Here is a 14,282-nt window from a genome sequence, read left to right as displayed (position 1 = left end):
GCCCTGGGAGAGTAACCTCAACGCAAGCCTGCATTTAGTTAGTTTTCAGTTGTGCATCTCAGGACACATAACACAGTTTAGCGCATCAATTATCAGAGAAGTACCTTAATATAACATCCAACTTCCACATTTGTAACTATATGTACTTTAGGACTCTTGTTATAGCAATTAAAAACAGATCCTCTTTACTGGCTAATAAAGTTGAGTGCTGTGAAACTGCTATATATTCAGATATGATGACTGAGACAATTGGAAGACCATAAGTATATGAACACTACCAACTAGTTAAAACTAGGGAGCTTTAACTACCCAAAAGAAGAGGTCAAAGCGTTTGCCCCAAAAGCCACGCAGTTCACCTTTTTTGTAAATAAGCTTCTGATCACATAAACCACTTACTCACCCTTAAACAATCAGATGTGGTCCACAAACACATGATCTCAATATTACACCAAATATGGGGGTTAGGGCATAGACGTCCTTGCCCTACAGGAGGTAGCAGGGACCATGCAGTAAATCTAAAATGACCAGTTTATTGAAAAATTTATCAAAAATAGCAAACACTAGAAAAATATATAATCTATGCCTTCCAACAATAAAATTGACAACATTGTCATAACATACAACGTCCGGACTAGGCCACTTCAACACAACAGCGAAGTCACACCAGCCACGAACGGTCAGTAAGAGGACACCATCCAGCCCAAAAGAGCTTTCACTCTTCCAGCCCAGCTACACCTTACCAAAGTGCCAATAAATAGCAATTAATTGGTTTACAAAATTTTCCCCACCTGGGGACTAGATTCCATAACTGGCAGTTTATGGTTGGTGTGATATGGCTTAGTCTGGACACTATGTTATGACAATGTTGTCATTTTTATTGTTTGAAGGTGGAGGTAATATTTTTCTAGTGTTTGGTATTTATAAATTTGTCAATAAACTGGTTAATTTTAGATATACTGCATGGTTCCTGGTAACTCCTGTGTGGGGGGGAAGGACATCTATGCCCCAACCCCCATGTTTAGTATAGTATATGAACGCTGCTCCTCATTGAATTCAGTTTACAGTGAAGGACACCATTAATGCTACAGCAGAAAATATATTTTAGACAATTATGCACTTCCAACCTTGTAGCAGGAGTTTTAGGTAGGCCCTTTTTGTTACAGTATGACTGTTCCCCCTATGAAGACATGGTTTCACGAGTTTGGTGTAGAGCAGTGGTCTCCAAACTGTGGTCCTTCGCTTACCTTTGTCTGGCATTTGGAGCACTATTCCTGATGCAAGGCACTGTTCCTCCTGCAGACACCAGTGATGAGGCACCATTCACACACACCCAATAGTGTGGCATAATTCACAGACACCAACAATGGAGCACTATTGCTTATACTGACCCCAATGATGGGGCACTATTCCTTCCAATGATACCCACATAATTGCATTTTTCATTCCACTGATATCTATAGGGCACTATTTCTCCCACTAATGATGGGGCACAAATTCTCTTCATACTGAGCACAGGTGCTATGCAATTTTCTTTACTCCCATTGACCACCAAACCTGAGGCACTGTTTACTTCCACTGACATTTTCTATCCCCACTGGCCACAGCCTGGCTGCTCTAAAGTCTAAATGACAGTAAATCAGCCCTTTGCTTAGAAAGCTTAGAGACCCCTGTTGTAGAGGAACTCAAGTGGTCTACTCAAATGAATTTTTGCGGAATGAGCACAAATTCTGACAGACACTCCAGAATCTTGTGAAAAACCCCCAAGGTACATTGAAGGCTATTCTAGCTGCAAATGGGGGACCGACACCATAAGTGTCCAAGGTTTAATAATCAAATGTCCAACCAATATAGGCAAACCTTTGTCCATTTAGTATACCTTTATCAAGAGACCTGTTTAAACTTTTGTAATAGAATCAGCAATGTATGTGCCATCCACATTTACTCTGGCAGAGGTCTTGCACATTTTACCCCTTATCTAGACCCTGCTTAACCCCTACTACCCCATAGTCAAGATAAACCCACACAAATATGTTTATGTACAGTCTTCATTTATACATACTACATAGAGTCTTACATTATTGGAGAGTATTCAATTCTGGTAAAATGCCTTTTCAAAATTAGAAAAATAATGATAGCATTATGTAAACCTCCAAATAGCAAGTACCATTTTTAAAGTCCTCTATAGGGTATTCAGCATATTTTTAAAATCACATTCAATAATCCTGGCAGGAAACTCTTATAGCAGTCCAAAGATTAGAAGGTTTCAACAGAACGATGGTGGGCAACACTTATATTGCAATTTTATTTCAATCGCTCAAACAAAACAAAAAGTTAGCATGTAGTAAATTTAAAACAAACAAATGGTAAAAAAAATAGCAGAGATGACTTGGAAGGATATGGGTAAAAAGATAAAAGTGTGAAAATTGATAACATGGACAAGTGACATTCAATTAAAGTGCACCTGTCACCTTGAACACAGCAGGAGGCATTTTGTTCTTGGGCCAACGTACCAAAATTGACAAGCCTATTAATTCACCAGGAGCTACTAATGTCATCACAGCGTGAGGCTTTGCATGCCGCAGGCAGTTACAATGTCAAAAGTTCCTTGTGAGCTGATTGGCTTAGTGTCAACTTCCTCCACTGCGCAGGCATGACAGCTCCACTTACAATTGTTCCAAATTCAGCTTCGGATGAGACACACAAGATGAGCGTGGAAAAGTGTCAAAACCAGGATGAGTGTGAAGAGAGACTTCAGCACCAGCACTCACGATTTATACATTCAGTTTCATTGTGATTGATTTTAACCTCTTGGGTATCATTTTATCACAGCTTAGGTCACAGTGTTGCAAAAAAAAAAAAAAAAGAAAAAAAAAAATTTTTTTTTCTCATTTGGAGGGAGGATTTGAAAAAAAAAAAAAAAAAAAAAAGATGTCTAACTGTTCTAAAGTTAGGACAACTTGCCCAACAAGTCAACAAATCACTCCCCAAAAATAGTTTTCAGGATTGAGAGCCTACAAAATAAAAATAAAAAATGAAATTTTAACCACTGAAAGGTTATTTGTTTGTATATCCAAGATTTCAGGGAAAAAAAAAAAAAAAAATGTATGTAGGGGTGATACAAGAAAAAGAAAAATATGAGTAAATATGCAAGACAAGATGTGAAGACGTAACGAAGACACTGGATCACTCAACAACTGAAAAATATGCTTTTTTCACCAAGGCACAAAACGAGTAGTGCATAAACCGGTTTCCATTCAATAACAAGGGAGACCTATCAAGCTGTCTTACTTTGGACTGCTCATGATCACATACCATAATAAGGTGGCTTTAAGTTTGAAATTTGAAAATAAATGGGGGGCACGCTCTAGTGTCACATACATGGCTGAACTCTCTAATCGTTGAAATGACTGCAGTAAACAGAAGTATAATGGTGACTGGAAAGGATGATCGCTTTGATGATGTTCTTGACAAGCTTGATGCGTCAGTCAACAACGCCTTTACTTCCTACCATGCACAAGAGTGGGAATAAAAAGGCTGCTTGCACTTTTTGGATGTTATTAGTCCATCTGCAGAGTCCAGGTCTCTGTACCTATTGAACAGCAGACCAACAAAGAGGATGATTGTTGCTCAAAGCTTCCTAAAAATGCATGATACTTTGGTGACCAGCACTTCCTGGTGGGGGGGGGGGGGGGGGGGGCGATGAAGTTGTGTTATTCGAGTTGCAGTCTGTTCCTTCTCCGCGGGGTTCCATGGCAATATGGCACAATTCTAATCCAAAAAGTCCAAAACGACTCCACTGCGCAGTTTACACCTCAAATGTCTCTCCTGAATTCTGTATCTCAAAAACAAGTCACCCTTTTATTAACTGGAGGACTGTGAACCTTTCCAGCACAAGAGTTTCACAGTGCAGGTCAAACCAAACTTCTTCTAAGCTAGGGGCCTGTGAAAAGGATATTGTAAGCCTGTATAACTCCGAACCTGGCAGGGCAACCATCAGTCACTCCCTTATTAAACTCCTTATCAAAAAAAGATCAACAAAACAGCTGGTTTGAGATATGCCTAGATTGGTCACAATGAAGAGGACGTCCTAACATGCCTGCTAAGAAATTCAAACTTAACAGGAAGGGAACTCAAACAAATTCCAAGGTTTGAGAAAAGCACTGGATAAAATTGAAGGCTTATCAGGAAAGTTTATACTAATGTGACATGCACAGCATCTATAATAAAACAGATTGTCATTAGACCTTGTCAAATTTCTCCCCATGCAAAAAGAAAACCTAGTGCTGGCTTTATGCAGATTCTGTTTACAATTGCTTTTTTTGGGGTGAGGGGATTTGGTAAAGCGTTGTAACAATCTTTATATATCTTATATCATATCTTCCACCAGAGATATGCTTTTGTGGTACTAAAAAAAAAAAAAAAAAAAAGCTTTTCAAGGTATCAAAACAATTTATAGAAAATAAAAAAAAATGGGGTTTAAATACTCTTTGCTCTCATTTAAAATTTACCCATGGGACTGCACTGTTCCTGGAACCTGACATTCTCTCTGTTTTTGCCTTTTTAAAAAGAATTATAGGAAGACAAACCTGAGTTTAACACTTGCAGTACACCCAACTGTAGAACCCTCTTTAGACCAGCCATCTCTCCACCTGCCGATTGTTCTAAAAAATCTGAAACGTGTGCAATGATTGCTTTCTTTTTGACATGGTTGTTTTTTGATATGCACTGCAAGCTCGTTGGACAGGAAGGGGGAAAAAAAATAAACATGAAAAAAAAAAAAAAAAAAACTTCTGCATAATTGGTTAGCAACTTTAAGACCATTTATCCCCATCGCTGTCGAAGCGTAGAGAAAGGAGGAAAAAAGAAGAAGCAGAAATCCAGGAGAGAATTCGTATACATCCAAAGTGAAGAAGTCTCTGAAAGGTCTTTATATGCTGTTCCCCGGTTGCAGGAGTTCAGACTTCCTTTAAAACAGCTTAGAAAAAAAAAAAGTCCTTTTCTAATCAGGCCAGTTGAACAGGCGCTTGGCGTTCTCTATGCGCTGTTTGACTTGCCCAGCTCTTGCCTAATGGCTAAAAGATGAAAAAAAAAAAATTAAAAACAGAACACGAAATAAGCAGTGCCACAATATACATTCATAACACAAGACTTTTGAAGGTCTGCTACGCTAAAAAAAAAAAAAAAATGTAGGACTTTTGCTCAAAAGTTACTAAGAGAGATACTATAACGGCAGAGATATGCAAACTGTGGCCCTCAAGATGTTGCAGAACTACAAGTCCCATGAGGCATAGCAAGACTGACAGCCACAAGCATGACACCCAGAGGCATGATGGGAGTTATAGTTTTGCAACAGCTGGAGGGGCACAGTTTCCATATCCCTGCTATAAGGGTTACCCCCTATAATGACCTCTGTAGCAACAGAACCTTATTCCCTCTGTAAACCCTAAGAGCAATCGGTCTGCCTTGCTTACCCAGGTTTTCTTTCTGGAGGCTCCCTCCTTTTCTTATACTACATGGGGACAAAGTATCCTGGAAGGAAGCCTTTCTTGCTTCCCTAGGGCTCAATTTGTCGCCTTCTGTGAGAATGTTATTTTCCCTCCCTATGTCCTGCCTTGAAGGAATGTAAAACACTTAGGATTTGCATTCTGGGTGGGGTCAGTAATATCACAAATGGCTGCCTGCCATTTATACTCTTGCCACTTGACCAGTGTTCATTTCGTCAACGAAAAAGTTTTCGTCAGTGGCATTTTTACAGTGACGAAAACTAAATGAAAAGTACAGCACATTTTTGTCCACTGACAAAACGAACGAAAAAACGGGATGAAAATGTGAGGCAGGACGTTTACTAACTCCTGGTTTTCACTGAGCTTTGCCTGCTTCCGCTCCCAGCAAGCAAGCTAGTTGAAGTGACTGTGTGCGCCATCCGTGACGACTGCCAGAGACCAGAGCAGCACTGTGTATTACAGGACATCCCTTAGACCTGAAACTACCATCCAGCACTGTGCAGCATTACAGGCCTCCTCTGACCACCTTCCAGAGTGGCTAACTCTGTATCTGAGAGTTTCTTAAAACCCTAATACCATAAATAACATTCGATTTTTTTACTCTAGGAATATATGAGTTTGGAAATTCTAAAGAAATTATTAAATAATGCATTACAATTTAACACAATAGATTTTAATTAACAAATTATTTTATTCAACTAAAATCTACTGGAGATTTTTTGGCAACTAAAATACAATTACTAAAATGGGACTAAAACTAACACGGCATTTTAGTCAAAAGACTAACTAAAACAAAATCAAAATAAGATGCCAAAATTAACACTGCACTTGACCCAGCGTTAGTCCCTCACAGGGCGATCCCTCTATACAAGGGATCTCCAAAATATTGCTCTGTTGCAGAATTACACATCCCATGAGGCATTGTAAAACTCTGACATTCACAGATATGACGGAAATTGTAGTTCCAGGAACAAATGGAAGGGCCATAGTTGGAAGAACCCTGCTCTATAGGATTTCTCCCTCCTCATCCACCCAACCGGGTTGTTATTTTGCCTTTCTTTCATGGCTTCTGACCTCAGGGAATCCGTCCCTCTTACTCTAACTGCATCCATTTGCCCAAGAAGTGGGGTTCTTGCGTTCTTTACCACATCTAACATTGGTCTAACATCCATATCCAACATTGGTCATCCTCAAGGGTGGCATGGTCCAAGAATTAACTCCTGTGTTGTACTGTACAGTTAAGAAAATAGTACAGTACACAAGTCTCTCCTCTCTTCCCATCTCTTAATGCTAACCATACACCAGAAAATTAGTTCAAACCCATTTTTGAAAAACGAACACAGTAATGAGAGCAAACGACATTGCCTTAATGTAATGACTGAACTTCAAAAGTAAATCACTCAATGAACATACAGTTAATGAATCAGTTTAACTTTTTTCTTCTGGGTTACATATGCGCAGTACCAACAGATCAAATTTAACGGGCAAAAACACATTAACCTTTCAATTTATCAGCCATTCGGTAGTTTTCCAAACTTGTCCTTCGATTTTTTTTTTTTTTGCTCAAAAACATAAAATTTTTAATTTGTGCCCATTTAAAAAAAAAAAATAAATGTACAAATGTTCTGAATGACAGCTCTTCAAACGGTTTTTAGTCTAATGTATGGGCACCATTAGGGTTTCCCAAAAAAACGGATGCCTCACAGAGTGAGTGAGGTTATATGGGTACACTGGGAGACTGTTCCCCAGCAAAGCTTTTGTCAGTGTCCAATCATCTGAAGGTAGCTGTATAGTAGTATTCTAGCAATGTATGCAAGATATAAAATTTATTTTCACTTTCAATAAATCGTAAATAGGTCAGTCAGAGAGGAAGCATCTTCCTAACTGGGACAGGTTATATGCTGCTACCTTCAGGTGATGTAGCACTGGCAAAAGCTTTGCTGGAAACCTCCCCACCCCACCAGTTGTGCCAATATAGCCCCACCCACTCTGAGACTTCAGCTTTTTGCTAGTGTCTTTAGGTAATGGATCCCTTCTCCTGTCAAAGAAGATTTTTTCTATTACTAGTTTTCCTTCTTTCTTTGATGGACACTTCTGTCAAGATCTTACTGTTCATCACCTTACAGCTCACAGACAGCTTCTAGATTGCTATTAAGGTACTTTTTGGCAACTGTACCAAGAACTGCAAAAGTGGAGCCAACCTGTATGATTTGCTTCAGGCACTGGATCCTGTGTTTGATGCTCACTATGATAGGTGGTGCAACATGTTTGCTACATTGTGCTATACAGGTCCAGGGTTATGGTTCATTCCTATGGCACCCATTCTCCCGTTGGGGGCTTTGGCACTGAAGCATTGGCACAACTCACCTCCTGTTTGTCCATTCACAAAACATTCAGTATTCTTCCCAAAATGCAAAAAGTTCTGTGAATGGAATGCCAAGACTGCTTTGTATTCTGGGAAGGAGGAGGAGGGAGAGGGCGAGCTTCAGTGTCACAGTCGCTAATTATAACCCCTACAGCACCAGTAGAAGATTCTTAAAAGAATAAGTTCACCTCTGGGAACATTCTACACGCTCCACCCATTTTTAGGGTAGAACATGCAACATGTTCCCACTGCTGCAGCCGCTCCTTGTTGCTCTCTCGCTCCCTGTGACACAAGTACGGGAAGAAGTTCCCCGTACCAGCTGTCACTTGTAGAAACCAACGCAGCTGTGCAGGAATGCGCCGACAAGGCCGCACAGAGCTCTGTGTATGAATGAACTACAAGTCCTTACATCCTTTGCAGCAGTCGGCTTGTAGTTCTCATTCAACTACCATGGTGCTGTTGAGTGCTGTGGTAGTTCATAGAGTCTTCCTGTCAGTGTGAAATTGCCTTGCGGTGTGATGTATAGGGCAGACAGCTCACACTGACAGATCTGCAGGAGAACCAGCATGGCATCAGGGATCTGCTGATCCGTGGTGTAATGCTTTCCAGGCCCCTTAAAAAAACAATAGTAGATCGCACATTTTTTTACCCGCAAGAAAAATTGGATTTTTGACTTACTGTAAAATCCATTTCTCTGATGTTCTTTGACGGGCACAGTTTTGGATATTCATAACCTTTGGGTTATACTGGCCCCTACAGGAGTAGGACACTAGGTAAAACAAAATTCTGGCTACACCCATGAGCAGTCCCAGGGGGGTATACTCCCTCTCTCTGCTATAGCCACTCAGTTTTGTTACAAGCAGTGTCAAGATAATTATAACTCCGCAGAGGGGTGGGTGCTGTGTCCATCAATGAACATCAGAAAAATGGATTTTACGGTAAGTTAAAATACCCATTTTATCTTTCGTTCATTTACGGACACAGTGCCTGATATTCATAACCATTGGGATGGTCTAAAGCAGTGTTAAACATAGGGTGGGAACAAAAAAACAATTCCCAATTAACCAATTGGAAAAAGGGTAATAGAATGCGCTAGCTTAGATTGACAGATTGCTGCACTTGGAAATCCCTGAATACCATAAAATAAAACTGTTGAAAAAAAAGTACTAGTGCGCTATCTAGTGATCTCTCAAATAAAATTTGTATACAACGTCTCTCTTTACTAAAGAATATAGATAACTCTTTTGTAAAGAGAGACATTGTAAACAAATTTTATTGTATTCAGCGCACTAGTACTTTAGCCAACCAGACAACCGTAGCTCAACCACACAACTGGAACCCACCTGAAAACAAATACCCTCAAAGAGGATCAGGTCCTCTTAAACAGAAACCTGCAAAACCTTGCAGCCAAAAGAAGCATCTGCAGAGGCAAACACATCCACTTTGCAAGACTTTGTTATAGTGTGCACTGGCGACCAGGTGGCCGCCTTGCAAACCTGCATCACTGACTCCTGACGAAAAGCCCAGAAGGCACTAAGCTCCCTAGTAGAATGCACCTTGACAGGGAAAGGAGGAACCTGACTCGTAAAGTAAAAGGCCTGAACCACTGTCTGTCTAATCCATCTGGAAATGGTCACAGAAGAAGCGGACAACCCTTTTTGAGGTTCATCCGTGAGCACAAAAGAGTCTAACTTCCTGAAGCACTCCGTAGCTGCCAGGAACACCCTAATTGGCCAGCCCATATCCAAGGCATGCAAGGCAGTTTCCTTCGGACACAGGGAAGGCAACACAATGTCTTCATTCAAATTAAAATCAGAGACACGATCAGGGACAAGGAACGACAGACAGGGATGAAGAACCACCTTATCCCTGTGAATCACCAAGTAAGGTGAACGACAGGATAATGCCGCCAGTTCCAACACCCTGCGCGCAGAGGTGATAGCCACTAAAAAAGCTAACTTTTAGAACAGTGAAGCAGGGGAATCTCCCAAGTATTTTCAAAGGGAGGCTTCTGTAGAGCTGAAAAGCACCAAATTAAGATCCCAAGGCCGGAACCAAATGTCGGACACCTTAAAGAAAAGTACACACAAATAGTGTGTGGCTAAAGGTCGTTGGAAGACGACCACCAAAGCAGACACCTGGCCCTTGATGGTACTCAAGGCCAATTTCTGTTCAACAACCCCCCCCCCCCCCCCCCCGTTGACGGAAGGTCAAGAACCAGACCACCTAGAAGAAGCGGGAAGGAAACCCAAGAGACACACACCACGCAATGTACGTCTTCCACGTACAATGGTAGATCTTCCTAGAGGTAGATTTCCTAGCTTTTAACAGTGTAGGAATCATGGACTCAGATAAACCGCTATCCTTCAGAACCTGGTGTTCAGCAGCCAAGCCGTCAAAGCCAGCGACTGTAAAGCAGGATGGAAGATCGGTCCTTGGGACAGCAGATCCTCTGAGAGGAAGCTGCCAAGGAACATCGGCGACCAGCCGCACCAGATCGGCGTACCAAGCCCAGCGAGGCCAGTCCAGAGCCACTAAGATGACCGAAATCCCTTCTGCCTCGATCCTGCATAGAATTCTTGGCAGAAGTTTGCGGGGAGGGAAGGCGTAAATCAGATGATTAAAGACCCCACGGGGCCACCAGCGCGCCTGTGGCATCTGCCAGAGGATCCTGTGAATGAGCCACAAACCTCTGCACCGTTCTGTTGAGCCAAGACGCCAACAGATCCCCCAAGCCGAACACCGGGGCCAACACTTTTGTGAACACCCGGACCTTAGGCAAGACCAGAGGGTAACGCCACAAATTGATAATGTTCCTCTCCCATGGCAAATCGAAGAAAACGCCGGTGCCCTACATATTTAGAGATATGAAGGTAAGCGTCCTTGATATCGAGAGAGGCCAGAAAATCCCCTTGATGAAGGGATGCCACCACCGTGCAATGGAAATTTCTGAACCCGCACAAAGCAATTCAGGGCCTTGAGATCCATAATTGGACAGACCTTGCCTTCTTTCCTGGGAACAGTAAACTGATTTGAATAAAATCCCTGAAAACGTTCCAACTCTGGAACCGGGAAAATTATTCCCTGTGATAGCAGATCCTGAATCGCCCCCATAAAGGCCCTGCAGCTGATCCGGGGACAGGCGCAAGATGGAGTGAAAGAATCTTGCCGGAGGCGAGGACCGAAACTCGATCTTGTAACCGGACCGAATCAACTTGTGGATCCATTTGTCTTGAATGGGAGGGGTCCACGGGTTTGGAAAGAAGCAAAGATGTTCCCCCGCCCCAGATATGGGTTAGGGCGCCCCTTCAGGCAGAGGGGGGCTTGTCTGCAGGAAAAGCGGAAACTTGCTTTTGACTTACCAGCCCAGGGCCTCTTGGAACATCCCGCGTTTTGTCTCTTGTCCTGCGAGCCCGTGGGATGAAAGGGCCGTGTGTGAGCCGAGAATAAAGGACCACTTTTACGACGAGGCTCTTGGCAACCTGTGGAAGCAGAGTACTCTTACCTCCCCATAAGACCTTTAATTATCTCTTCCACAGATGCTCTAAACAGGCAGTCTCCTACAAAAAGGAGATCAGTCAACACCTTTTTGGAAGCCTGGTCCGCAGACCAGTATTTCAGCCAAATCATGCGGCAAAGTGTCACAGCTACTCTGCAGGCTAAAGGGGCAGCATCCAGAGAGGCATCACAGATATATACTGTAACCCCTGTAACGACTGATCTGCCAGCTCAGAGGTTGTTGACTCTTTTTTCAAATCCTGGCGCAGAAGCTTTGCCCATTCCATTAAGGTCTGGGAGACCAAGGTGATGGCAAACACCGGCCTCAGCATTGAACCTGCCACGGTGTAAAGGTATTGGACTAGAGCATTAGCTCTCTTGTCCACCGGGTCTTTAAAAGATGGGGAATTCTCCACCAGAAGAAGTGTGGCTTTATTCATTCTGGAAACCTGAGAATTTACCACCGGTGGAACTGTTAGTCCCTCCGGTGAGCGCATTTATTGATCTTTGGTGTGGGGTTCCCTGACACGGTTCACCGTCACCTATGAATTTGGATGCACATTTTTCTCTGTTTCCACTTGGGGACTCATTTCATGAACTTTTTATTTTATATGTGGCAACACATTTGATCATCAGTCACAGGTTACAGATGGTTACAGATATGATCTATCTGATCACTTTATGAATGTTTACTTATTTACACATGGTAACATATTTATCCATTTGGTTTAGCGCTGCACTTTTCTATTTAAATTTATTCACAACACGTCAGTTGATGTGCTAGCAGCTTTTTTCTCTTTTCTTATAATTTTGGTTGGCGCAGTTTGATATACTCTATATTTTTTTTCAAAAGGATACCTCCTAGTGAAATGCTTAGGTATCCCAACCATGCGTTTCGGGGATCCCCACTGACTTGCAACAATCTTGTTGAAATAAGCAGGAAAGGGAAACACCTTAGTCACCTTGGATGGTCTGTGGGTACTAAACTGCAACGACACCGCCGACGCAGCATTGGCTGTGTCCTCCAATTTTAAAGTTTCCCTCACTTATACAATCAGTGTCTCCAAAAGCGCCTTTTCATGCGTGACTGCAGTGGAAGAGGATGCATCCTCACTCTCAGAGCACTCAGGGTGCGTAGACACAGACCCGGTGGATTGACTTGCATCCGCAGCAGCCAAATCTACCCTTCAGAATCTGAGGCGGCAGAGGAGACCGGTGAAGGCAGAGGGCGCTTCTTGCTAGGCCACTTTGAAATGGCCATATCTACACTAATGACTGCAGGACCCCTGTCATGGCTGCCAGGGCAGTCTGAGACCGAGAGGGTCCCACAGCTTCCGAGAGTGGGTCAGGTGGTGACACGTGCTCCAGGGACTCCATGGTTAAACTGGAGGCCACCCATAATATTGTGAAAAAACTGCACTAAAAATAAAAAACCCTTCACCGCTGTAGTGGTAGTACTACAAGTCCCAGCGCACCAGCAGCACTGCTAAAGCCAAAAGTGGGAACTACCCCACAGAGACTTCACCACCAACTTAAGGAAGGATGCAGAGCGCCAAGCTGCTTGCCACGTGGCGATTAGAGAAAAGGAAGATGCGTCAACACCCACTAGAGGACCAACGCCGTATCACAAGCTACGAAAAAGCCCGCCACACTGAATTCAATGGGAAACTCTGAAAACATGGCTGCCGAACTACACAAACATGGCCCACCAAGCTGCAGAACAACCATCCACGAGGCGCAGCACCCAGGACCCCCAACGACCCTTCAGGTACTTGTAGTTCACCAGAGGGACCCTAACCACGACCCCTACCATATAAACGTTTTTGTGAGCCACCAGCGGCACGCTCACCCCCCCCCTCCTCCAGCCTCTCACCGCATGACACCACTACCTGAGAATCACCTGGCCACCGCAGGGAGGGGGGACTAAAGGGGTAGGGTAAGTGTGACTTGTGCAGGGGGACGCCGCTAGTGAGGGGGGGAGCACGATGTGGGAAGGAAGGGCACATAAGGGGCCTACCAACCCAAGGAAAGGACCCGTGTCCACCCTAAAATTTTCCCAAAGGAGAAAGAGAGGGGGGGGGGGGGACACTACTCACCACACCTGGGAACCGAGCGGGCACTCTGAGCAGTCCAGCACACCATCTTGGAATGGGGGGTGCTGTGGCCAGAGGTACGCTGCGACTAAGGTCGTGACCAGGGCTATGTGTACTCGCGAGGTGTTTCACTCATCGGCCAGCTACTGTCGAGTGGGGCTACGTCGCGGCCAACTTAGCGTGGAGCTAAAGTTGGGTCGCACTCACTGGCAACACCATAAGGATCTAGGTTATCCAGTGCGTCACCCAGTTCGGCAGTTGATTGTAGTTCTCACAGGAACAGAAAATAATAAAAAGGAAGACAAATTTCATTCAAAAAGGAAAAAATGCTAGCACCAGAGATCCCAGCAAGGAACTAGGTTCTTACTCTTGAGTAGACAGAAAAAAACTAAAGTCCTATAGCAGGAAGTGGGAAGTATACCCCCTAGGACTGCCCTAGGGGTGTAATCAAAATTTTCGCCTAGTCCTATTCCTTTGGAAAGCAGCATAATCCAAGAAGAAGACAAAACGGTAAGAGTGAGCCTACAGTTACAAAGATGATATGAAGCGGTGTCCGTCAATGAACGAAAGAGAAATTTAATTTTTGACTGTAGTTTCCCTTAAAGTGGTAGCCGAAACTAGGCTTTAATTTGCTTCTTTTACTTAAAGCAGGCATGTCCAACCTGCGGCCCAGAACCGCAGGCAATGCGGCCCACTGCCCCCTGACAATTCATTTTTTTTTGCTGGGGAGAAAGGAAGTAGAGTCGGGGGCACGGCCACAGCGGTTTCCAACTAACTGTAGACAGAGGCCGCTTGGAGGGGAGGGAGAGGAGGGGGGGCGAC

The 14,282-nt window shown here is 43.4% G+C and overlaps 1 protein-coding gene across 3 annotated transcripts in view; it reads right to left on the bottom strand.

The window, feature by feature from the left end:
• Nucleotides 1–4,275: 4,275 nt before the first annotated feature.
• ENAH (ENAH actin regulator) overlaps nt 4,276–14,282 on the bottom strand; it is a 195,036-nt gene continuing 185,029 nt past the window's right edge. For all 3 annotated transcript variants that reach the window (XM_082251233.1, XM_082251235.1, XM_082251234.1), the window contains one exon: nt 4,276–5,072. In XM_082251233.1, the coding sequence (XP_082107359.1) occupies nt 5,035–5,072 (38 nt within the window). In that variant the 3' untranslated portion in view covers nt 4,276–5,034. The remainder of the gene's footprint in view (nt 5,073–14,282) is intronic.

This window comes from Pelophylax lessonae (assembly GCF_965119305.1).
Source record: "Pelophylax lessonae genome assembly, chromosome: 3".
In the NCBI taxonomy this organism is placed as follows: domain Eukaryota; kingdom Metazoa; phylum Chordata; class Amphibia; order Anura; family Ranidae; genus Pelophylax; species Pelophylax lessonae.
Note: the sequence above shows the minus strand (reverse complement) of the source record. Positions and strands in the feature narration are given on the sequence as shown.